The sequence below is a fragment of the Bacillus rossius genome, chromosome 1 (assembly GCF_032445375.1).
Source record: "Bacillus rossius redtenbacheri isolate Brsri chromosome 1, Brsri_v3, whole genome shotgun sequence".
In the NCBI taxonomy this organism is placed as follows: Eukaryota; Metazoa; Arthropoda; class Insecta; order Phasmatodea; family Bacillidae; genus Bacillus; species Bacillus rossius.
The window spans coordinates 261,015,494-261,042,719 of record NC_086330.1 but is presented as its reverse complement, the minus strand read 5'-3'; the positions used below and the strand labels follow the sequence as shown (position 1 = coordinate 261,042,719).

The window sequence follows — 27,226 nt, the reverse complement described above, 5'->3', positions numbered from 1 at the left end:
CACCCATGGAGTGTTTTAATTTTTATGAACAAATACTTATCCATTCTTATCTGTTTTTAACTACCTGCTGGAGACTCTTCTCTGTAAAATATTTTAACTGATAACATGGGTAAATGTTCCGAATTGCTGTGTTGAATCCCGCTTTACTATATAATTCTTCTAAAAATTTACGTGGCAAGATGTAGGAAAAAAAACTCTAAATAAATAACCCTAAAACATTATGAAAATCGTGTGGAAATGATGTCCCCGCCTGACAAGAAAATCTTCTGTGATTCAGAAATTTTTCCAGTCTTTAGAGATCCCTCAGCTGTATTTGAATACTTCTAACAGCTATATTCGCCTTCTACCAAATAAAATTTCCACAATATCAACTTTGGTATTCTTGAACATAATGTAATTTTGTGACATTATTAAATTATGGTTTGTGTAAATATATATATATTTTTGATTGGTGTAGTACTTTTTACTGCTGGTACCAGTGTTAAGCAGTACAGTAGAGCACCCCTCAACCGTAATCATTGGGGGGAGGTCTATTCCGGTTATGGGAAAATTCCGGGTAAGGGGAGTTGCCGTAGGGAGGCAAAGAAAAAAGCCATTACATGCTGCACATATTAACTTATATGTATAGCCAAAGTTGTACTGTAAATATTTTCCACAGTTATAAAACCATACAATAAAAAATATGTAGATCTACATACGTACTGTTTTCAAAACGTGCCGGGTCGTAAAACTCCGGGCTGGTTGAATTACCTTCATTCTAGCAAGCTGGCAAGCGGGTGTTTCTTATCTCTGTGTCTATGTCTGGGTGGGTGCGTGCGTGAGCGAAGAGGATGATGAAGAGGGTTCGGGGGAGGTAGTAGGACTTCAGCTGCAGTGTTGTGTTACTTCTGTGTTGACGTGCTAGTGATTCACACTTCCTGAAGAGTGTATAGTCACTGCCACGCACAGTTTACATTTCACATACACAAGAATAACACTCAGGGTGTCTACCGACTCTGAAAAACCTGGAAAACCTGGAAAAATCAGGGAATATTGTAATCAGGGAAAAATCAGGGAATTTTTGTTTGGCAGGTTGTAGTTGGCAATACGATTTTTTGTTTATTGATCAGCTTGCATTGACGTAGCATCAAGTGTATCCCCTCCCATTTTTATTTTTGAATGGCAAATATCGAACAGTTCCCACGTCCATTTTCTTTTATTTACCATCAGATTCGGAAGTGGCGTCAAATCACGTGATAAAAACTGGTTCAAGCTGGTCTGTTATCCTGCTGACGTGACGTGCTGCAGCATGTGCTTCCCACGTTCAGATTATATCGACAGGTGCATTTCATTTTAAGTATTTATGGATGCCCTCAACGTAAACTGGGCATTTTTGTTAGCTTTGAAAATACGTATTACAGACACTTTTGGTGAAGATTCGCCATCATTGCTAGAAATTGGTAGCTGTGGGCTTCATACGGTCCATGGTGCTTTCAAAACTGGAATTTCTGCTACACAATGGGATGTAGTTAGTTTTTTGAGGCACAGTTACTATTTGTTTAAGCACGTACCTGCAAGGAGGGCAGATTACATTAGAATAACTGGATCAGAGATTTTTCCCAAGATATTTTGTGCAATCAGATGAATACGGCAGTTGCTGAGCATGCCATGAAAAAGTTACCCCACCTGAAGAAATTTGTTAGTGAAGTTTCTATTTCATCTGTCTCTTTCAGTGTAATGAAAAGTGCTCTTGAAGATAATCTTCTAGAAGTAAAATTGACATTCTTCCACTCTTTGGCATCAGAGCTGGAATTGTTTCTTACAATGTTCCAAAGTGAAGCACCCATTGCACCTTTTCGCTATGATTCATTGGTAGACATTTTATTAGCTTTGGCAGGAAAGTTTGTGAAAGCAGGGGTACTGAATTGCTTTAAGGAGAAACGCAATGTATCTCGATTGGATGTAGATAACCAGGAAAATCTATTGACTGCTAACAATATCAAGTTGGGTTATGCAGTATGCCATACCATCAAGAAAGAGAAATTACCAGAAAAGTCTATCCTGTTACTGAAAAATGATGTTAGGACTTGTCCAAAGGTTATGGTAAAAAAACTTCAAGACAAAAGTCCCCTGAAGTACAAACTTACCAAGGGAATTTCCTGCTTATGTCCGTCTGTGGCTTCAAATTTGGGTGTGAGGAAACAGCGTTTCAAGTACAGTTTAGAATGTTGTCTTCAAAACAGGTGGCTATCAGGTCAAGAAGCTGATAACATTGAGCAATCATATGAGTTGGTATGTTCCTCGCAATATTCTGAAGCACTGTTCTCGTCTTTTTCTCGAGAAGACGGGCGCCTTGATCACTTGTGGATGCTCATTCTTAAGGCACATGCAGTAGCTGCCAAAACAGGCCTACTAAAGTTTGTGAGGATGATGTTGGTACTTTCCCATGGAAATGCATAATTGGATAGAGGATTTTCAGTGAATTCTTCTGCTAACTGAAAACTTGCAGGAAGAAACACTGATTGCAGAAAGACAAGTGTATGACTTTGTTCAACGTTCTGGAGGTGTAAAGCATGTTGATATCACCAAGTCCATGTTACAGTATGTAAGAAATGCTAGTTGTAGGTGTAAGGAAGCCCTGCAAACAAAACAAAAAAGAAAAGGAAGCTACAGACAAGAAGAAGGCAGAAAAAAGAAGAGTTGAAGAGGAGATCAAGGCATTGCAGTTGAAGAAGGCTCGAGTGTTGGATTTGGCTCGTTCTGAAGCAAGTGCAATAGACGCAATAGTTGATTCACTGCAAAATTGATGGGAGCTTCCTTTTACTAATGTTTTTGCAAAAGTAAGTGTGTGAAATATTTGTAGCAGCATGTTTTATTTGTCATCAAATGAGTCACTTTGGCCTCGTCTGGAAAAAGGTAAATTTTTTTACTTATTTAGGTGAGTTGAAATTTTTTGACATGGTTGCTACAGGACTAGAAAACCGGGAAAACCGGGAGATGTCAGGGAATTTAAAATGGTCAGGGAATTCTGGGAAATGTCGGGGAAAATGCTACGAATTCTGGAAATTTTAAAGTTGCGTATAATTCAAACAAAACTTTGTTTTGATGCGCTCGTACCGCTACCGAACGACTCCGCTAAAAGGCTGCTGCTTAAGGCACACGGCAACTGCAACTTTTTTTTTTTACTTGGTCTACGATTGTCCATTGCAATAGGCTGTTACAACCACCCACCATAACTTCTGGCCAATCCAGGCACTGGTTTGTTCACTAGCGAACCCAGGCCTTCATTTGTTCGTGTTTTGCTCCTTTTTAATTTGCCCTTGAGACTTTGTATTATGTTCCGTTCCATGCAGTGAACTTCAGAACGGGCATGGCGTCGTTTATCTTTTGAAGGCTATTTTCACTTGGAATAAGTTGAGTACAAAGCTTATTACGTGAATTTAAAGGCGTTGTTTCAGGTGAAGTTAGTTTTTAATGTGATCGTAAGAAAATAAAGTGCATTTTGATAAAGAGGCAATACTAATTCTTATTTTGAAAACTACCAAGCTGATATGAAAACACGTGGCTTTTGTGTACGGTTATGTTTTTGCAATTTTTTCTACCTATTTTTATAAATGTTTTTTTTTTTCAACCGTTATAATCCGTGAGTTCTGTTGCGTGACACATTATGTATAAAAAATATGCATAACTGAACATGTTTTTCCCCAGAATCGTTAGTTAACATTGTAAGATTGTAAGAGTATTGCAAGTTGTAATGCTGCTATTGTAATTTTCTATTAGGCCCGTTATATTGCTAGGTGTGAATTTGTAATAGTTTTTGTATTTGTGTAGTTATATTTTTTTAAGCATTCATAAACAATGTTTTAACATAACCTGAAAATATTAATATGTACTTTTTTTTTTAGCTTAGATATGTCGAAGAAAACTACTTTTAAGGAGAATTGGCTCTAGGAGCCATAGTTTCAGCATATCAAACCCTCTGCTAAAAACATAAATTCTGCGTACTGCACTTTGTGCTACAAAAGTATTCAACTCGCAATATGGGCCAAAGAGCTCTCACCAGCCATGTCGAAGGAAAAAAACACATTCCCAATTCTGCCGTCAAAATAACACAACAAAAACCTTATTTTACCTCATATTGAAATTTTTATATTACATTTAATCATATGCACGTTAATATTTATGGTATGTACTTCAAAAGAAAGTCTGGGAATTTTTCTTTTAAATTTCTGGAAAACCGGGAAAAGTCAGGGAATTATAAGATTCTATTTCTGTAGCAACCATGTTTGAAACCCGTGAATGTACTGCTATGCAGTTTTTTTCAGTTTCGTGGAATGCCGTAATTGTGTTACAGAAAACCTGGAAAAATTCCGTTTTATACCTGGAAAACCTGAAAAAATCAGGGAATTTCATTTACTAGATCTGGTAGACACCATGAACACTTCAAGCATCTCGTTTAAAAACACAGAGATAGAGAAATTAAGGTAAATGTAGACTGTTTAACCATATATTAACGTATAAATATGTACATAATACATATTTGTATACTAAATTATTGTCTACAAACTGAAAGCATCACACGTTGGAAGTAAATGTTACTCGCTATCACGTGTGTCAGCGTGTATAGTGGGAGTCGGTGTACATACTCTCGGGCCGGCCGAAATTTTCCGTTTACTTGACACGGTGAAATAATAAAACTACTTACAGCATAAACATCTTTATAGTAATTCACGTCCGACGCAAAAACCAGCGGTGTATTTACGCAATGTGCGGGAAAGACTGGCTATAATTAGCTCTCTGACAGACGTGCGTGCGCGCGCCTACAAGACATGTACAGTAAGGCAAAAGCAAAAACGCCTCGTTCCAGTGCGGAAATGTTTTGGAGATGTTTTGTAATGTTTTGTAATGTTTTAATTTTTTTGGAAAATTAGTTCCGGATATCGGGAGTTCCGTTTGTGGGAATTACGGTTGAGGGGTGCTCTATTTTAGTACTTTACAAATTACCTTATCTACTGGAATTTTTTTAAGAATAATGTAAAAACATTTTTTTATTCATTCCTGTTAATATGCAAAATATCTGGGAAATAACACCACTTTCAGCTAAAAATAATACCACTTTGTGGCATAAAATAAAAAACACAAATGCATGTGTCTATCTATTATTTGCAAAAAAAAAAAAACAATTTTTGTTCAGCTGTAACTTCCAAGGTGCATACTAGCCTTGACAAACGCTTTAGACCATAGATCAGTCATATTGTGACTCATTCTATATAGAGTTTTTACAGTAAGTATTTCTGTTCGTAGCTTCTTCTGGTGCAGTGTTAAATTTGTCTTGCTGTGTGTTCCAGCATGATGAATGTTCCTCCCACGGTGCCTAGCGAGGCCACGACCGCCAACCACACGCACAACGGAAGCAGTGAGCCCGAAGCCACCGCAGAGCAGACAAACCAGTGAGTACTTGTCGTGGCATGGGCCATCCTGATGTAGGATTTTCCTTGGAGTGGACAGGCAGTATATTGTGAAGTAGAGTCAGGTAGTGCAGAAAATTGAGTATTTGAAGTTGAGTAGTCAAGAATAATTATATTTATTATTCATTTACAGAGTTAGAATACATGCTTCATAATGTTTTTAGAAATTTATTGACATCCCGTTGTGCTGGGGATCTTTAAGGTTTCACAGGGCTATGAGAAATGAACAGAAACAAGGTGTGATTCCATCTGAATATAATTACTCCATACTCAGGAAACTTATGACAAATATTAAAAAAATTAACATACAATATCAATTAAGTACTTAAAAAGCTCTCAGGTATACGTATATTAAAAATAATATGGGCCAGCCCTAAATCAGATTACAAAAAGGTTTCATTAAAAAAATACATAAACCAATAAAAAAACACAAATATATTTAAACCATCCCAGTATATATTCTTAAAGTCCAGAAATGATGTTTATCTGAGGAACTTCATCTGACGGCGTAATTTAAGAAAGTTCAAAAAAGGTTAATAGATACAGTAGCACCGGAGGTCGGTGCTTCGCTTCCCAGAGATCAATCGTGAACATGATGCCAGGGCGCCTGTGTGTTGTTGAGGAAGGGTGGTGAAAATGCCAATTCAGCGTCCGGCTCTTGGACCCTGTCTGCGAACAGTCCGAATCAAAACTAATCAGAACTAGTACACATACAGTTAACAAACTGGGCAGAGAATGCCCGCAAAAGGTAAGGGGGGTTGGGGAAATGTCGCGGATAGCAACTCACCAGACAGGGAAGTTGGCTTCTATTTTCTGAGGCGTCGCCAATCCGGATCTGGAGCTTGCAAATACGCGGCTGGCACGGACGTTTCTACCATTTCAAAAAGAAATTATTTAAAAGAAAATAACTACTATGTTGATTACAGTACAGACGGACTAAACTACATAAATAAATTTACAGGGATCGCATCCCTTGTCTAATCGACTACATCGTCGGTTGCGGCCAGATGGAAGTCTTGTAGTGCGTCTCGTCGATCCGCTGGTAATCACAAACAGTCTGTCTGGAATCGCGATGCGAAGTGTCTGGCGAAGAGCAGCGTCTCGTAATTAAAAGTAAATGTTCAATCAAAAGTGGAGGGGAGACTGGGGGGTCCGGACCGAAAGGTTCCGAAGTTCCCCGAGTGGGAATCATAAAAAACTCTGACTTTGATCTCGAAGTTGGTAGCACTGGCCGATTTTAGCGCTACCTGTTGAGGGGTGTCTGAAATAAAAAAGAATCGACTCGCCCGAGACTTTGCTATAGAGCCTGGGGCTAATGCCGCAGTCTAGTGCTGCACTCTGGCGGCCTACAGAGGAAGGTAGCTGTGAGGTTAGCAGAGTGTCCCCAGATGTCGCGGGGGTCAGCTTCGCGCGCTGGTGACAAGGGAAGAAGTTACTATGTCCGCCGCTAGATGTCGTGTGTGGTCCATACTTGCACATATTTTTTCTATGGTAAGTCGGCCTTGGAGTCGGTCACTGCCTGGCAGGAATCACGTCAGGTCAATGGTCCTGGGCTAAATTCTTAGAACCGGAGGGTGCTGGGAGGGGTGGGGGGTGCAACGAGGCTGGGAACGAGCGTCCTAGCCGTGACTTTCGAGGAGAGAACCTAAGACGTATGCGTGACGGGAAAGGCTATGGTAAGCTCGTCTCTGAGAAATGGTAACAACTCGTCCAGAGCTGTTGCATGCAGTTTTGGTCAGGCAGGGAAATAATATTGCAAACTCCGGACGTGACTGCAGGCGGGAGAAATGTCAGACGGGCTGCCAACGATGTCTTGGATTTGCAAAAGATCAAATAGGTCCCTGAGAAAGGGTGCCTCAAGTCTACTGGCACAAAGTTTAACTACGTAGAGTACACCAGCCTAACAAAGTGTAAATCACCCAATAGTAACCAAATTATAAAGAAAAATAAAATTTCCAAAAATAATTTAAAATTTTAATAACAATTTTAAAAAAAACGTGTCGAAATAGGTAATTTCCGGCACACCGTATTTGTCTTATCTGTATTTATGTTTTACCTTAATTAAAATCTTTCTTAAGTGCCCAATTACATTGCTGAAATTACCCTCTTTCTGTTTTTCATGTCTCGTATACGATGTATATGATATTTTTGTGTATATTGCATGTCCGTCACAGATAAAAATAACATGTAAGTTTTCCTTCATGTTCAAATTATGCTCAAAAGGTTTGGTAGAAGATTAGGTTACTTAATTTATCTTCTATGCTAATAGTTCATAGAACAAGTAGCCTAAACCAAACTGACGAGTATTATTTTAGTCACCATTATAGTGCTAGTCATAACTACCATATGTGCATTAAGACTGTGTTCATTTGTTCAACGTCAAGGTGTAGTTCCATGGCTGCCTCATAGTGACCTGTTGATGGTTGTGTGTAAATAACACACGTGTTAAATATCAACAGTTTTTTTTATCAATCTTGATGATTTGGTTGATTAGTGAAAACAATGAAAAATGTTAAATTGTATAAAAATATTTTGTTTGGAGATAAAATAAAGATAATTTAAAAGTTTAGTAAACATTTTGTTACCCTTGTTGATAAAAAAAAATACTTCATTTCTGTCGGCACACTTAATACGATTATCAAGAAGCACGGAATAATTACCGAAAATGCTGCAAAGTGCAAGCTAACTGTGAAAAAATGTACTAATTACGTGAAAGAGTCAAAAGTTAGAAGTGCTGGAAGACCTTTTGATTGAGTTGTTTATTGGGGTACGTACTGCAAATGTACTAATCAGCGGAGTGATACTCCGTGAAAGGGCATGCGTTATTGCTATGAAATTCAACATTCAAGATTTTACTGCCTTAAATGGATGGATTAACAGATTAAAGCAGTGACACAATGTTGTTTATAAAGTTGTTTTGTGATGAGAGTTAAAGTGTGGTTGTGGAAACTGCAGAACATTGGAAGCAGATTCAGCTGATAGAGAACCTTACCGGTTATGCACCAAAATATGTTCTCAACGTGATGAAATTAGTTTGTTTTTCAGTGTTCTACCACATAAAACATTTATTTTCTGAGGAGAAAAATGTCATGGAGGTTAACTTAGTAAACAACGAATCATTGTTCTTTTGCAAACCAATGCGGATGGGAGTGGAAAATTACCACTTTTTTTTATTGGCCAGGTGAAGAAACCAAAATGTTTCAAAAATATAAAAACTCTTCCTGCACAACATACAGAAAATTTAAAAGCCTGGATAATAAGTACATTATTTCGGAGCCAGCTGAATTCATTTGATACAAAAATGTGTTTGCATAATATGAAAATGTTTTTGTTTATTGATGAGAGTCCCACACAAAAAAAAAACCTTCAACTGCGTGTTGTAAAACTTGTTTTCTTCCCTAATAGTTGCACAAGTGAACTACATCCCCTGGATCTGGGTGTCAGACAGGCCTTCAAGTCTTTGTTTCGTTCATATCTTGTCACCAGAGCTGTTGCAATTCTGGACTGTAGGAAAGATGCATCAGCAATGAAAATAGATCTGTTCACTGCTTTATACCGTGTTTTCTCGCATAATCGTCGCACATTTTATTCTAAAATCAAGTTTGAAAATTAGGGGTGCGACAATTATGCGAGAAAAGTTTTTTTTTTGTTAGATAAAGTTATTTATGAAAACAAAACCCATTAATGGAAAGTACATTTATTTAAAAAGTGAAGTTTAAAGGAGCACGCCAAACAATTTAAATTAATAAGTCATGCAACAAAAACCTTTCTTCAACTTTAAATAGAAAAACAAAAACTCTGACGCGAACGCAAGCCCCTTGAATCTGTGACGTGAATTAACGTGTCGTAGTACACACTTGCCACGAAAGAATGCGGGCCGTCAAATGTAGTTAACTCGGCTGTTGACGAGAGCGCGCGTTGCAGGAATCGGCGAGATATCGAAATTCGACTACGTGTGCACGCTCTATCCGGGAAGCAACATAACCAAACACGAATAATACCAACTAGCGCTTTCTACATTATTGTAAATGGTGCATCGCGGCGATGCAAACAAATAGATGAAGGTAATAACGTTTAAAAAGTCTTTAAAAGAAAAATTTACATCAGACAACTTCGTATTTCCGTTAATTAAATAAGTACAGTGGAACCTCGTTACTACGAGAGCTGACGTTGGTGGCAAAAATTCTAGTAACGAGTACTCGTTATAACCAGAGACTAGAGAAAGGAGAAAGTTACAGATGGAGCATAAGCTGTGAGCACTGTGGCCAGTTTGTTCATGTATGAAAACGGCGGCCATATGTTTATATTCACGAACAGCAAGTGACAGAAAGCAAAATAAATACAAAGTCAAGACATCGTATATATGTCAGCGTATTTTTCCGGGAGAAAATTTTAAATTATTGTACCTGGTAACCCAAAAATGCTGTAATAAAGGAGAATGAACCCATATATTCATCAACCAGCTTAAAAGTTCATGTGACCTTGACTACATTATAGACTAATCCTGACCGCAGCTACATTTGACAAACATATAGCCATATATAGATTTGAAATGTACAATGTAAGGAAATGTTACGTTAGATTCCCTACGACACTATTTTTTGGGAAGGGTAGGAAAGAGTGGAGAGTAGACTTTCACCATAATTGTATATTTGTATATTTGTGTAAGTTATAGTTTCTGCACTATTTGAGAGTGGGGAAGGCAATGTCAGAGAAGGGAGAGGTTACGTCAGGAGTACCGCAGGGAAGTGTGTTGAGACCTTTGTTAGTCACCATAATGATAAATGACATGGTATTCAATATAACATGCTTGTATATAATATGCTTGTGATAACTGTAAGGGAGTGGTATGTTCTGCGGGAGAAGCACTATCAATGATAAAAGGCCTGAGCCAGAACATTTAACGTATGGTAAACTACAAGGATGTTTAGCGCCCTTGCTGTTAAACAACACAATTAAAGATTAATGATCTTCCAAGGAATGTGATATCAAGTCATATTATTTATTCTATTACCAATCTTATTAATGTTCATACTACTCGATCTTGATAGGTTAAATGACATTGTTAATACTTCGTTGCATGAAGATCAATAATAGTTTGTTGCAAATGGTTTTATGTTAGATATCAATAAAACCCAAACTGTAGCCTTTTTTTTTAACATGTTACAACTGAATACAGAATCAAAAAAAAAATTGCTGGTTAGGTCTGTAAAATATGTTAAATTAACTTGGTTGGCTCATATAAATGTAATAACAATAAGACTGCCATCTATAGTACACTTCTAATGAAACATAAACTAGGCGTACATACATCTGTATCTCGTTTATTATCAAAATTGTGTTGCAAAATGACAAAAATAGAAATGCAAAACTACATGACCATGATTTTATAAGTCGGCCTACTTCTATTTTGCCAAAAATGTGTATGTATATATTCTCTATCCAGTATTAAAATATATTTATACTCCACTAGGCCCAAACAAGAGGCATGTTTTAACCTAACATGAACACTCGAGGACAATGATTAAACTTACTTGTGAAAAGTTATTTTCTTCTGTTTTTCTACTTCCAGCTGTTCGACCCCCTTCCTTGCACTCCTGTTCGTGCACACATATGCCGAACAAGACGACATTTCACGTAAATACACACTCCAAGCAAGAGCTCGAATTCCCATCCAACATGATCCAACGTTAACACAATTGTCCTAATTTAAGTAAAACACTTCCAATTTGGTGCTAAAAGTTTTCACTTAGTATATAGAAATGTAGTTTACTACATACTCTTGCACACAATCATTTTTCTCGAGTCAACAGTCTTTATTTGTTTAATATTCATGCACTTTTCCACCACCATACATACATCACTTATGAGAAAATGTGATTTTCTTCATGTCACAATATGGCGGCGACCTGCTTCCCCCTTACGTCCCCTGGCTTCAGCAGAGATACCTACAAACTGTGTTTATGTTCCATCTGTAACTTTCTCTAATCTCTTATTATAACCGAATATGAAAAAGTCAAGTTAGATTCTGGACCGTCAAAACAGTCTTTAATTTCACACCCTAACTTGAAAACGGTGCACTATAGTGAAAAAAAGTGTCGAATAAATGTTGTAGCAAATTAAATTACGAATAGAAAATGTTGCTATGGAATTTTTTGTATCTACAATGGTTTTTGATTTAATCGCGAATGAAATGGCGTGATACAAAGACCGACACCGTTCATGTCCATGGAGGGAGGGTATGTGAAGCGGTGGGAAAAAAAAAGAGCAAAGGAAGAAAGGAAGGGTGTTAGCTGGTCTATTTTTAGATTTACCCCTCCGCCGACTTAGGAGGGGAAGCAACTGGCCCTGTCAACAGACAGAGGGAGGAAAAGAGAGAGAGAGCGCATGTTGTTTGTCACCAGTCCTTCCTCCCCTGATCATTGCTTATACCTGCTAAGGACCCAGTCTGTCTGGCACCCTCGTAGCGCAGCTGTGTTTACTGCGTGAACATTATTTTTTCAACTGACTTTTTTTTCTCCTATTTTTAAGATGCCATTCAAGTCACTTGTACTTACAAAAGGGCCAACAAGGAGGCACTCGTAATAACCGGTTTAATTTGGTATGATTTACGTTGTCAAACTGACAGTGCATTACAAAACTGTTGTAACAACGAAGGTCTCGTAGTATTCCGTACTCGTAACAACGAAGTTCCACTGTAAGTGGTAATGTCTGAATTAATATTAGATTTCTACTTTAAAATACATCGTTTTATACGGAAAAGATACCTACACAAAGCGCTCGGCATCTAATAGCAGGACCAAAAACAACATGCGACGTTTACACGTGAAGTTATTTTTATCCCAATTTTAACGGCCTAAAATATAGGTGCGACGATTATGCGAGTGCGATGATCACACGATAAAAGAGGGTACTTTACTGCTAGAACATGGAAAGAAATAAAATTTACAACATCCAGCAATAATTTGTGAAAGCTGGATTGTTTTCACTGAAGATAATTTCTGTGGTTCAAGTTTATAGTGAGGTAGAGAGAATGTAGAAGACGTCAAACAGCCATGTCACTTAAGCACTAGAAGAGACTGATGATGATGAAAAAGACAATGAGCAAGAATTCACAGTACCTACCACCAAGGTTACTCTCATGGGTCTTTAAACACTGTGGGATAATGTCAAGTGTGGAAAACAATGGTGTATTTGAAAACTTGTATGTCCAAGAGGCAAATCACATCTCCAAGTACTCAAAAAATAAAACAAAGATAATACCTGTTTATTTTGTTAAGAACCAGGCTTAAAAGTTCTTTTGTATAATATTAGTCAGTTTTTGCGACAAAATATGATGTATTTTAAGCATGGCTTGAGTATTGATGGTATATTAGTAGGCTAGTATACAGTAATGAGTTCTACTTTTTTCCCTCAATTTTCTCTTTGCTTCAATTTACTCTTTTTTTCTTTGCTCCCTCGAAATGTGTTAATAAGGGGTTTTGCTTGCTGTTCCGTACCATTTTCGTAACACTTAGTTTAAAACAATTCTTTTCATTAACTCTAGTAGTTCTTGTAAGTTAGAGCCAAGCCAGGTGACACAACAATAAAAAATTAAATCACATTCTGGAGGACGAGGGTTCAAATCCAGCTTCATTCATCCCGATTTTGGTTTTCCATAGTAACCATTGAAAAATCTGGATTTCTCGCATTTCCCGATCTCGAGTGGCTTCATCTTGTCGCTTCTGTCCATGTTGCAGCACAGGGTAACGGTGCTCCTCTTTGCACCCTTGCACACATCTCCTTTCACCACAAGACTGTGATCTTGCATCAAGTTGTGAACCATCCCCAGCCTGTCAGCAGTGTACAAATCTCGAGGTTGGTAGTGGCAGAGGATGTCTTGGAACAAGAACAACCACACACTCATCGATCTAGTGTCGACCGACCAATGCACTTTCGCAGACTTATTTTGTAGCTTGTGACGAGTTTTTAAATGATCCAGCCACCCGTTAGATCATTTGAAGTTGTCTATGCCTAACATCAATAAATTGTCTGCTTTTCTTTGCAATATTGGTCCGCCTACTGGCAAGTTTTGCGTCCTGACATGTCTTAACCTCTCCAGCATAGCTTCCTCCAAATCTGCAAGCATTGTGTGACTAAGATTTTAAATTGCACATTATGGCCTTTCTTCTGCACTGCATTATCAAGATTTTCTCTCATGCTGCTTGGCACTCTCTGCCTTCAGCTTCTGATTTTTATCCAGTTCCTGGATAATTTTTTACTTTTTAGTGAGGGATAGGCAGGCTCTCTTTCTACTCATTTCACACAAATCAGAAAGAAGTCTGTATTGTTACGAGTGGGAAAACAGGTTCAAAAATAATAGCCCTATTAATTAAATACAGTTTAATTTATTAACTACTATTTACACTATTAATTAAATTACAATCCTTAAAATGTCTGTCCACAAATTAATCACACTTTCATTTAGTCCACAGTTTACTCTCCCCACTGGAGCTCTCCCTTCTGCTGGTCTCTTACTGTGCACCTTTGTCCCAACACACTGCCTCGTGCTGTTCGCTCACTACTCGCACACAACCTGGTCCTGATGCACCAGTCTCCACACATGAAGCCCGTTGCTCGTCGTCTGCTTCCGCTCACCAAGAGGTCACTCACCCTTTTCACTTCACTGCCTTGGAGGCTGGTATTGCCTTCTTTATACCCCTCAGCGCCCCTTCTGGAATGGTCTTGCACCACTTTGAAGTGTCGTGTCATCAGGGTGGACTTGACACCCATGCCTTCCAGAACAATGGCGTCCTAAGTATGCCACTTCATGCAGGCGGGGCTCTGGGAACATGCCGAGCCCTCCAGAGGTGCTGAGGAATGGGGAAGTAGGAGGGGAGGGTTGCAGTAATGGCGGGATAACGGGCCAGCTGGCCAGGCCACTGACCTGCCCTGTGACCCTGCCGCCAGTCTACTCGTAACAGTATAGTAATAAAAAAATTACCATGTGAGTTTTCAACAACTGTTCACAAAAACCAAACCAAAAATGTTACCAAATAAGAGTAAAAATAAAGTGTACTAGGTCGTCAGCGAACAGTAATCAAAACCAACAGAAAAATTCAAAATCTTGCAAATCCAAGTTGTAATAACAGAAGCATACAGAGAGGGAAGCGTGTCCAAAGCAAGCGATAATACAGTGGTAGCTTCCGGGCAGTGGAAAGACATGCCTGGTGCCATGGAACTGTTATCTGTGGTAAGATAGTGGAGAGGATCAGCCGATGGGAGTCTTACTGCATGCACCACATTTAGTACAGCGCTCGCCAAGAGAAAGAGCACAACATGCTTCAACAAATGTTTTGGCAATTTTGCTTACAATTTTGTACTTTTTAACACCAGTAGTACATGGTTCCTCTAAAAGGGGTTATAATAGAAAGTTGGTTTTAATGAACGGGGTTGTAACAAAAGGTTTTACTGTACCAAGAATGTTTGAAATAGGTGTGCTACATGGTACATGATCTAATTTTATATTCTTATCATAACAACACTTTGTGTTCGTCTGCTTTCTTTTCTGTATTTTTATATTTACATTACCACTTACAATTCTTGCAAAAAAAATTTTGTAGTATTGTAACAGCAACGTAAAAATTTAAATGTTCTTTACATTCCTGTTTGGCATCATTCCATTGTTGACAACCTAATTTTTTTGATACTCAGCACATAAAAATCTGCTCATGTAATGAAATTCTGAATATAGTAAATTCATTTTAACATATTTAATTATATTCCTGGCAAGTTTCACAAGTCACTAAATTGTATATTTATTACTGTAGTAGCATAAAGTGCCTGTAATCATATGGCAATATATCCCAATGTTTTGTGCAACATCCATATGACTTGCCTATGAGCAACAATGACTTAACATGTATTGTTTGGTGGACATTAGAACTGCCTCTCTCTGGTTCTGACTACTTTGTTCCTAATTGTGCAGCATAAAAAGAGACCATAACAAAATAAAGCATGGATAATACAGTAGAACAACATGAAATGTAAAGTTGTGCGGACATTCTGCAGTTCTTTCCCAAAAACATCTTGATGATTTCAAAAACACAGGTGCAGACATTACATTATGGTGTGGATTATGTGATTCTTGGTAATAACTTCTTAATTTTTTTTATGGTATTTGTGTTAGCCATATCCAGGGTGGTTCTTCCAAACCGGGGAAACGGGGAAAACCAGGAAAATGTCAGGAATTATAAAAGGCCTGGGAAAAACCAGGAAACTCTCTGGAATTTTACTTCTCTGTTGGTAACGTGCTGCGTGTGGAATTCGGACAATTTTTATATTAGACATACATTGTAGCTTCTGAAAATAATCAGGCATTGAACCTATACAGTTTCATGGTGGCAGCGACTGGAGTGTTCCCAGACGTGTCTTATTTCTCCTCTTCTCATAGCAGCAGTATGTCACTCGTGGGGAAGGAGGGGGAAGGTGATCATTGACACTCCGGCGTGCGGCTCGGCACGTTCTTGTTCTAATTTGCTCTGTTCAGCACCAGTTCTACGCAGAACAGTTTGTTAGAAAGTAATTAGGAAAATGTCTTCTAAGTATTCCTGTCACTATGAGTCTGAGTTCCCGTGGACTGCCGAGGATGTGAAAGACAGAACCACTGCAGATGCAAGAGATGCGATAAAAGTTTCAAGATTGATGCGATGAGTAGGGGAGCATTAACAAGCAACACCAAATCCAAGGAACACAATAGAGTTATAAATAACTAAGCAAGATACCTGCAAGTCACAGCATTACAGCTCAGGCTGAAGTTAACACTTCCTGTAACAGAGTTAAGTTATATTTGCACTTATATTTTTGTTTAATTTATACTAGTAGCTTCCAACTGGTTAGCTGTGTGAGAAATTACTACGACAGTCTTTTTATCCACTTTTTATCAATAAACTGCCAAATCAGTCATACTTACACTCAACGCCACCGTGCTTTTCTTATTTATATTGGCAGCTGTGTGTTGAGGCCGGCCGATAAACCTTCCGCATGAACATACCTTTAATATCGGTACGTAATATGTTGTTTACTTAAACTTAATTTAATAATACCTAAAAAAAAAAGTAGGCCTAATCATAATGAAACCGTCAAGATAATGTAAGATGTTATATATTACTTAATAAAGTGGAGGTAGTCGCTAAGAGAAGCAGCTGACTGTCCCTCTACACCGTCAAGGTCAGATATATATTTTTTTTAATTATGTAACATTAGCTGAGTTAGTTATATTTGAAACTTGGTTTTAGCACAGGTACAGTAGGGTAAATTTTATCCGTACTCATTGGGATTTAGTCTAGTCGGGATAACAGAAAATACATAATAATATCTATGTTACAACTTGCTTATAATCACTAGGCTACTGGTTAAGTGTCAATATTCAGAACCAGTGGAACCTCGCTACTACGAAAGCTGACATCGGCGGAATGATCCTAGTAACTACAAGTACTCGTAATACATAAAAGAATATAGAAAATTTAAGTTAAAGTTATATTCCTGAACCTTCCAAGAATGTCTCAATTGCATACTATGGAAAAAAATATGCATAGAGTCAAAGTTGTAAAAATTTAATACGAGTTGTAAAGGTATCTACAGATATTTTTGCATCTGCAAAGGTTGTTTTAATTAGGAATGAAATGGTCAGACGCTTAACGGAACCGAGACTACACTAAGATAACCGCAGTGACCGTCGCCGTGTATGTTCAAGGAGGGGAGATCAGTGGAGCTAGAAAAGGTAAATAAAAGGAGCGTGGGAAGAAGGAAAGGGTGTCTGCTATCCTCGCTGTGTAGCTGATGCTGTTTCTGAAAAGAAAATACTTTATTGCTGTCATAAGTTGCTGCCATTAGTTTTTTTTTTTTCCCTTCAACCCACACACACACATACATATTTAGTAAATATAGATCTGATTTGTTAACATTTTCACAGAAGGTTCTAGTCTTCAACCTGTCCTACTTTATTACTACATGAGGAAGGGGCTCTAATCGCCCACTCCTTTTTCCCCCTTCCCCTCTTGTTACTTCTCTTGTCCCTGAACCACAAGGCAAAGGATATTTTGAGGAAATTTTGGTAAGGAGGGGAAGCTCAGATGCTATCGCATTATAGCCAGAAAGTGTTATGTTGTTGCAGTTGCATGAAATGTTGCTATTAATAACGTGGGAATGCACCTTGCAAAGATAAGGCACAGTTCAAAACGAGGGGTGAATGGAATACGTGCTTCATGCATCACCTGTCGAGACAGACACGAAGATTACGTCTTGCAGTTCTCAGACGTTTAAACTTTTAGTCAAAGGGGGGTGGGGACTATCGACTTTGTTCGAGATGTGGTCACACACGCTCACGAAACGCATGCGCACTCAAACTCTGGCTAATTTTATTATATTTCCCTTTTAACTGTCAAGCGAGTTTTGGTGTTTGTGTGTTGTGAAGGCGGTACCTGCCTTGTGGTAGTCGTGTGTGTGGTGTCATGCGTAGCAACAGGGAAGACTACGGCGAGGCTGCGGCCGGGCCGAGCGCGCAGCCTGGGCCGAGCGCGCAGCCTGGGCCCAGCGCGCAGCCTGGGCCCAGCGCGAGCGACTGCACGCCTGCACACGGCCAGGAGCTGTCCAGGGAGCAAGATGAGGTGCGCAGGAGACGCCTGCAGAAGTTTGCCCAGGACGAGGCGGCAAAGTGATGTACCCTGCGCTTCGCGTTGCCACGTATGAGCGACGGGTCATCGCAATGTGATTACGAATCGATGAACTCTCCAAAATAACCGACCAAGGCCACAAAATTGGCTTGATATTTCACTTTGATTTATTGGTTAAGCATTTTTGTTGTTTTTTTGGTGAAATTTTGGTATATTCTAATTATGGAAGGAAGCAAACTGAAGTTTAAAGGATTGAAATTTTGTTGAACCACAGGCAAGGATTATGCATTGTTTGGATGTTAGGAAATGTAGTGACTCATGCCAACAAGTAATTAATGTTGACTGAAGTCAACACCTGCATTTGAGACGTACAATTTACAAAAATTACTTAAAGAAAATAATAATTGCAGCATCTAATGTACCTAGGAATACATTTAGAAATTTCCCTTTAAAGTTACTGCTATCTTCCTTTTGATTTTTCGTTATTTTCTCTCCAAATTTAACGAAGTTAGCATTTCATTTGCTCAGTGTATTTGCATGAATACATATCTTCCGGTGCAGATCAGGATGTTGTTTGATTGAGAATGTTTCTCAGCTGAGAAAATTATTCTGAACACTTTCAAATGCACAGAATCATATTCATGAAGGATTCCCTGCAGCTTGAATGTTAACATTTTCTTCAGACAACAACATTCATCCATGGTAACTATCTCTTAAGTTGCTACACATGTGTAGTAGTTCAACCCCGTGTCTAATTCAGGACCAGTTCAAGGGAGTGGCTCATAAATGTTGTAGTAAGCTATTGAAAATACTATGACATTTTCACCCTTTCCAAATTACCTCATCTTTTTTAAATGTTACTTCAAAATTTACCAATTCAGTTAATTGCAAGTTTGTCTTATTATTTTACTAACATGAAATTATTTAAAGCCTTATACATACCTAAAAACATTTTTACAATACAATTTTTGCTAGTATTGGTTTGATGTGAAATGAACCTGGATTTTCAATTTTATTTTGGAAGGGTTGCGCACATGACCCTCGGCCACTGAAACCCACCACGCTACTAGCTAGCCATGTGCAATGTAGGCAGTAACGTCTGTTGCTTTCACTGGTGCTGGTGGACGCAAGGGTATATGTATGGCACCAGTGGTTGAGGCCACTTGCGAGTTACAGTAATGTTCAGTGGACTGCTGTTCTGTGACAGTGGGGTTGCTTTAAGACTGCTCCTCTTGTTGGTGTTTGTACGGGAATTTCTGTTGTGGTCGTGACATGTTTAGGTTAGCTTGACAACACTTTGTGTGTTTGTTTGGTGTGTATGATCAGCTGCTTGCAGCATTGTTGGCTTTCTAAAACTATATAATGGTTTGGAAGACAGTATGTCTTGATTTTAACAAGAGGCAGTTCTGTTTAAAGGGGATTTAAATTGTATGAGCACCAAAAAATGCAATACGTTCTTGTCTCTGTTGAATTCAGGCAGACTTGAAAGTTGCACTGTTGGCTAATCATCTCAGCGATACCGTGTCTTGCTTGGACTCGCTGCTATTCAGATTGCTCCCAATCTGCAACATTTGGGCTTTTGTTTAGGTGTTTCCTTCTAGAGCCATTGGGGAATCCAGAAACCCCTCCCCCCATATGATAGCAACTTACACTGGCTAAAAGATGTTTTCACCAGACACACATTGGGGAGGAAGGGACGTTAGTTTTTTAACACATGCTCGTATCCCAAATCTCCTACCCTTAAGGAGTTTTGGTACCTAGCAGCTAATTATTTTGTATTTATATGGAATATTACCCTTTTTAAACTTTGTGAGAGATGTTTTAATGTTAATGAAAATAAATTTTTTTTTTTATAAAAAATATTCACTATTAACTATGAAAATCTTATTTCAAAGGTTTTGACTGTGTATCGAAAATGAAAACAAATTTGATTATAGAAATCAAAACTTTTTAGTTACTTGCTCATTTATGACACAATTATTAATTATCCCAGGTAAATTAATCTAATGTTATTGATGTGTCCAATTACTCAAATATTTCAAAAATTGAGACTCCAAAAAAAAGTTGCATGTATTTCTATTGTCATAAAGTAGCCAGTCGCATTGAACTTTTAACATGGAAAGTTTCATAGTCATTTAGGTATTTATCCTTGTGGGTCGTCGGCCAACTACCAAATGTATGGGGGAAATAAATGGATAAAGTGTAGCCATGCATTATCAGCACAATCTTTAAATCATTTTCATATGCATTATCATAATCATTTCTTGATCTCAAAAGGTGGGGGGGGGGGGGGGGGGGGGGAGGAGTGTAACTCATCCTAACAACAGTATAGCAACTACAAACGAGAGGATGTACAACAGTTGTTCCAACACAAATCCACAGGGATTGGTAAGTCTTAAGACAGGGTGCTTCTGGTGGAGTTTACCTAATTAGAGGACTTAAATTTACTAAAAATAACTTGACCACTAAATTCTGTAAAATCAAAAGTTATTATTGGCAATATTATACTTAAAATTACATATCAGTCTTTCCGGTTACAAATTAATATTTACTAACCCACTTACAACTTAAATAATTCAAATTAAACTCTGTAAATAACAGTTTGCATCAAAAACGTTTATTTTTAATTTAGGCCTTACTTGCTGAACTTAAAATTATCTCTAACATTTGAATGTGCTTAAAATAAGACCAAAATCTCTTTCCCTTAGGGGCTGGCCTCTCAAGAGGGGCATCAATAATGACGGAGGACCTGACCTATAACATGCGGCTGACAGCGACTTATCTTCTGACCGAGCAAATGTCAACTACATGACGACCCGTGAACTCGCCTAATGGCGCGTACAACCTTGAAAGCAATGCATCCTTGCTTCCAGAACAGCCCAGTGTCACCTCTCCCAAATATCACAACCTCTGTCCGGGCCACTCGGCCGCTTGCAGTGAGGCCCAAATCGCAACTTGGTAGCGACGGCCGGTGCCGTCACAAGCATGCTGCTGAGCCGAGACCAGACATCGGGATGTAGGGAATGTTCAGACCTTGCGCTGGTGCCATACACTACATACCAAGTAGCTCCTCCCACCCAGCAGATAACCGGAGGTGCCCAAAGTCTGAACAGTGGCTCATCTGAAGTCAGGTGATTACAGGCCACGAAAGTCGTGAAAAAGTAATTAACGGTGTGGGAAGTCACAAATTTGTTTATTTCCATTTGCCTTTTGTGAATTTGAATTTGAAATTTCTACTTCATTTTTTAGTTGAACATAAAATACAAATAGTTAAAGATTTTCCATTTAAATGATCTGTCTGAAATCGTGTCTGGAAATGTTATAGCTTATAGGTTTATAAAAAATCAGCTAACTCATTCCTGCAAACAGTAGATCTAGTTCATATTATGTTTGTTTTTATCATATAACATTAAGCTGTTGCTCTCAGCCATGCATCAAACATGAGGTGGTCTCAGTTCTTAAGTCATAGTGTGAACTGTAATATTTTCCAACCCTTCCAGTTTGAGCTGAAAAATATTGGGTCTATGAAATTCCTTTACTCCATTGTAATTTTAAAATTTTGAGCAACTGTCTTGCAAGTGATTGACCACAAATAAGCTGCAGCTAATTCTGGTGATGGCTACAATTGACTTTGTGAGATGTTTTATAAGTCAAAAATTGTTTTTTCCTTATTTTTGATGTTATTTAAGGGTTAGATTTTGTTTACTTTTTATAAGGTACACAGAATTTTCTAGGCTAGTCACTCGATTTGCTATACTTTCTCAACAACTTATGAAATAATCTGCACTTGCATCGTCAACATAATTTTATTTTGCGTACTTAATGTAGCTTGTCTCACTTTTAAGTTTTAATGTAGATTATTTTCAGACATCTCTGCTGTGTGAAACATTTGTAGTATGTTACTTGCTACCTGAGTTTCATAAACTCCTGTATTAGTTAAAAAAAAAGTATCCTATTTTTATTGTTTTGGTTTTTGTCAATAATATTATTTTTATCTCAACTAGGTTACCATGTGAGTTAAAACAATGGTTATTGAAAGAAACTATATTCTTGGTAAAAAAAAATTTTAAACTGGTTGTTGCTAATGTATTATATATGCTGTAATTAACCTCTATGTAGTTAATTACAATCTGCATGTTGCTTACGTGTTTTACAACGATAAGCTTTATACTATAACTTAAAAAAATAATTTTATTACCAGTCTGGTTTGCATATTGATGCACATATACCTAAATGTGAATGGGAATCTGCAAATAAAGACATTTAATTTCATGGTGTGAGACTACATTATTCTACAAGAATAATATGAAATTTTGGACTTTGATTACTTCCATGCTTAATTGTACTGCTACAAAATGACAGAGTGATAGATCCAAAAATTGTTCAATGGACAAGAACATGTTACACATATATTTTCAGGCTGTAAAGAATAAGTATTATGAAGAAGGCTTATTTGTTTCCAAAATATTTGTAGACTTTGTAATTTTGTCATATTTGCTTAAAAAAGATTGGTATTCAAAAACTTTATAGCATAATTTGTACTAAAGAAATAACAAAGCCCTACTTGCAGTAAAATAGATGGTCAATATTTACTTTTAAAAATTTTTCCTTTGCTTGTCTATTGATGTAAATTAATGATAAAAATTGAAACAGTTCTATCCATATTTTGACCTTGCTTTATTAAATAATTTTTTTTACTTTGGTTATTTGATTTTTTTTCCATGCTTGCTGTACTTGTATCATTTGGCACATGGTCCACCTTATTGACTACTATGTATCAAAGTTATTTGTCTTGAGTTTTTGAGAAATTTTTATTAACGATTTTTTTAACTAAATTATTTCATAAATGTTTTTAATTATTTTCTGGGAAGTTAATAGTTTAAAATTTTACTCCTGAGATATAAATATGCAAACATTGTATTGCAGGCAGTTATCTTACTCAGACACCTATAGCATGAACGTATTTCAGTTACGCATTACCCTAGGCTTCTTTTCTATGAGTTATGACCTGACATGGGAAATGAAAACATTCTATCAATCTTTTTACACCGGATGCAAGTCTTTGTTGGTTTTAGAAGTGTTAGTTCAGAAGTAAAAGGCCTTCTTATTGAAGTAAATGTGTTTTTTTATAGGCTTATATTTAAATTATGAATATAAGTTTGTATAATAATTCCCAGTGGCCAGAAGTATCAATTTCACTACCAACATGTTTAACACAAAGTGTAAAACAAAGATGAAATATTGTGATTACCACCTCATCTTCTGTACAGGAAAGAAAAAAATAATATGTCATTTTGTAAAATGGTTAAAAACAACTCTCATTTTATTTTGATAAAGTACTTTTGTAATATAAAATGTAAATCGGCTGAAGTGTGTGTTTGGTGTAATTTTGAATGTGCTGTGTAAATTAAAATTGTATAAATGATCAAGCTTGTTATGTTCTTATTAGGGGTTTGTATAGCCATTTTATTTTCAATATTTTTGTACATAGAAACATGTTTTATTTCTTTCACTGGTATCTGCTTGGTTGTAAGTTTTGCCATTGCCAGTATCAAGAGAATTATTTTTGGTTAGGTCTGATTTTGGAGTGACCAGTTATTTTTAAAAGATCCTTTATTTACAGTAATTAATTTTGAGTTTGCTTCATAATTTTTCCTTCAAACTCTCTGCAGTTTACCATTTGTAGTGTTTGTAAATACAGTGATTAATCAATGTGCATGTTCTAGCAAAATTGTATGTTTTACTGTCCCTGCCATCCAGTTATGTTAAATAAATGAATCCAGTATGTAAAAATTGTAAACATATATTATTAACATTTGTACATACTAGTTTGTTATTGTTGTTAGTGCTGAAAAACTATTTTGAGAGAACAAAAGCCCAACAAGAAAGTGAGCATTTTTAAATCACTAACTTGTAACACAAAAAAAATATGAAATAGAATTGGCACTATACCCATTGAGTTAAAACTGTTGGCAAATTGAAAAAAGAAAGAAAAAAACTGTGTTTTGTCCTGGACTGATGCCAATTTAACCTAGACTATGAAATGTTTCCACCTGCCATATGCTCATTAATACAGTAGAACCCCGATTTTGCGAACACGGATTTAACTAAAACAGCGATTTAACGTAAAGGTTTTCAGGAACCATCAAAAAAACACCAATTTATTAAAATAATAATATAGATTTCCAAAAAATTAAAGTAAATAGTAATGTAATCTTATTAAAAATTACACTTTGTGGTGTCAGTAATAGAATGGAGGTACTATATATTAATATGTGCCTTTGCATCATCTGTCCAAATACGAAAAAATTAAAAAAGTTGTTCAAATTGCTTAAAAACTCCGGGCGCTGTAACTGAATTGCGTAGGTGCGTGCCATTGCGCGCGCCTGGATAGATAGACTGTCCGCGACACATGACGTCATGAAGGGTTTCTTTGTCCGCATCCCCCTCCCCCTCTTCTATGCCTGGCTTGACTCACCACGTTATCTTCCAAACACGCCCGCATAGTAACAGTGCTAGCCAATAATCACACGTTTCCAAATATTCCCTTTCCCATCCTCCAGGTTTTTTCAACTTGTGACCACGTCACACCAATACGCCATTATCATTATTCTCTAGAGGTGTAAAAGTAACGAAAAAAAGCGTCCCCGTATGTATTCGTTACTATCGTATCACGTTACATTACTCGTTACTTCTGATACCGCATAACATGCTATGTTATGTTGCAGCAACAAATCGAGACGTATTGCGTACGCGTACAGTATGACGTCGCGTAAATAATAATAAATAGAATATAAACAATTAACAATATTTGATAATTAACAGTTTTTGTTAACCAAGAAACAATAAAATATCATTAGAGCGGCTTTTTTATACTATCTCTTTTAAGATAAGAACAAAAAAACGTGAAAATACGCGATAATAAAAACATATTTCTAATTTGTAAACAATACTTTCTTACGTTGTTTCTGTTCCAATCTCAAACTTTGTCTACACACACAATACCTTTAATAAACAGTAAAAAAACTTTGACGACGAATTTCCAAATTATACTTTACTTAATAAACAAACATCGTTCTTTGTAACGCAAATTCATCGAATATGCGCACGCATGCGTAAAACATACGAAAAATGCGAGTAACGAAATGCAGCCGTGTGTAACGTTTCGTTACTCGTTACTAGATGGCGCACCTGTTACTCGGTACCGAATACATACGGTTTGCTACAGCTTTATTATTCTCAGTAAGAGCTTTGTGCGTGGCGTTTAGTTTTTGGAATACGTTTTTTATAAGTGCTGCGCAGCTCAGCGAACAAAGAGTCAGCCGGCGGCTACGCCGCGCCGTAACAGCAGCTGACCGAGTACAATGACCTTTCTCCGCGTACGGCGCGCTATCGACGGAAATTTTCCATCAATTTGCGGCCAATTTTTTTATTTTTTACTGTGACGCAATGTGTATGTAGCTCGTATTTGTTATAAACGCTGCAGGTTGCGACTGTATTTTAATACACTTTAACGTATTTCTTACACTTTACATATTTTTAAACTTTTATTTTGTGCATCATTTTTTACGGTCTCTGAAAATCTGTATGTACGACCGAGGTGTACGTACGAACCGGGGGCCGTACGAGCGAGATTAAAAGACGTTGAAGATGTAAAGTTGACGAAGTCTGAGATAGCACGGCAGCACAATATATCAGCGTCGACCCTGTCTACGATATGGAAACGGTAGGGACGCGATTATGAGTGCGGGGGTCATTGAAAATCGGAAAATCGGATTTAACGAAACATCGATTTAGAGTAAACATTTTCGGTAACCATAGCACTTCGTTAAATCGGGGTTCTACTGTATTTTGACTAACGTCTTCTTAACAACAACCTATAACACTACAGAATAAAAACCATAAGAGTTGCGACTAATACCCTAACAAATCACGGTTCATTTGCTTTACTTTTAAGGGGAAGATTAGGCTCCACCATCTTGGTTTTTCTAATGTAAAACCTTTGGAAAAAGCTTCTGCATTACTTTCAATAGCTCGAATTGGCATAGAACTTTGCAGTCGAGGACACTAAAATGATTACTACAACAGTTCTAGTTGCCACTGTTAAGTATGTAATCGGTTATTTCTTCCCGACCGTTTCAGACACAAAACCGTTATGAGCTGCAAAGGCTTGGTAAAGTTTTATATTCACCTTGTCATGCCAGAGCTCTCTATGAATAAATCAACATTTAAATTGTAGTAAAAATGTCTAAAATCCAAGATGGCAAGGCTAACTGATGTATTCAGTGATTTTCTTGGTATCTCATATTGTGCAGTTTGCATAAGAGTAAAATGCACGCGTGATTGCTTGTTCACTGGTGGAGTTCTATTCTCAGAGAAAGGTTAGTATTCAGTACACATGGGCCTCTTTCTTGTACTCGAAGGATAACATGAGGTGAACAAGAAAGTGAATGTTTATTCCATTTCCAGCTGGTATGTGAGAAAGGAAAGTTGTGGGCAATAGTGCAGACCAAACATCTTGCCAGCTGGCAGTAAGGGCATGGAGGATAGCGAGAGAGAAGCTAGACAGAGAGGAAAGTAGGGGAAGAGATAGATATATATATATATATACACATACACACACACACACAAACATACACACAAACATACACACACATACACACACACACGCACACGTTCAAAATATGTTGACCCTGTAGTGCTGAATGAGTGATGTTGGATGCGATAAGCATATCTCCCTGATGACAGTTTTTGGGCCCTAATTGTTTTATCATTAAGAGGACCAATGATAGGTGAAATACATAAGAATAATACAGATATTAAAAGAGCTAAGCCATTTCATAAAAATGCAAACTAAAAAAAAAATTACACTCAAATTTTGAGGCGAGGCATACTGTGAGAGAGAGTGAAAGTATGAGCAGATGCCGCTGGTGCGAGGCAGACAGAGAGAGTGAGAGTGAGAGCAGATGTCGCTCGTGCGAGGCTGACTGTGAGAGAGTGAGAGCAGCTGCGGCTGGTGCGAGGTGGACTGTGAGAGAGAGTGAGAGTGAGAGTGAGAGCAGATGCCGCTGGTACGAGAAATACTGTGAGAGAGAGTGAGAGTGAGAGCATATGCCACTCGTGCGA

At 37.6% G+C, this 27,226-nt stretch overlaps 1 protein-coding gene across 2 annotated transcripts in view; it reads left to right on the top strand.

The window, feature by feature from the left end:
• The window catches only part of LOC134527525 (E3 ubiquitin-protein ligase synoviolin B), a 118,597-nt gene extending 94,367 nt beyond the window's left edge, over positions 1-24,230 (top strand). Inside the window, exons 11-13 of one of the 2 annotated variants that reach the window (XM_063360270.1) lie at positions 5,328-5,429; positions 17,947-18,094; positions 20,809-24,227. In XM_063360270.1, coding sequence (XP_063216340.1) covers positions 5,328-5,429; positions 17,947-18,094; positions 20,809-20,838 — 280 coding nt within the window. In that variant the 3' untranslated portion in view covers positions 20,839-24,227. Of the gene's footprint in view, positions 1-5,327; positions 5,430-17,946 lie in introns of both variants that reach the window. The other variant, XM_063360269.1, reaches the window with a different exon arrangement.
• The last annotated feature ends 2,996 nt before the right edge of the window (positions 24,231-27,226 follow it).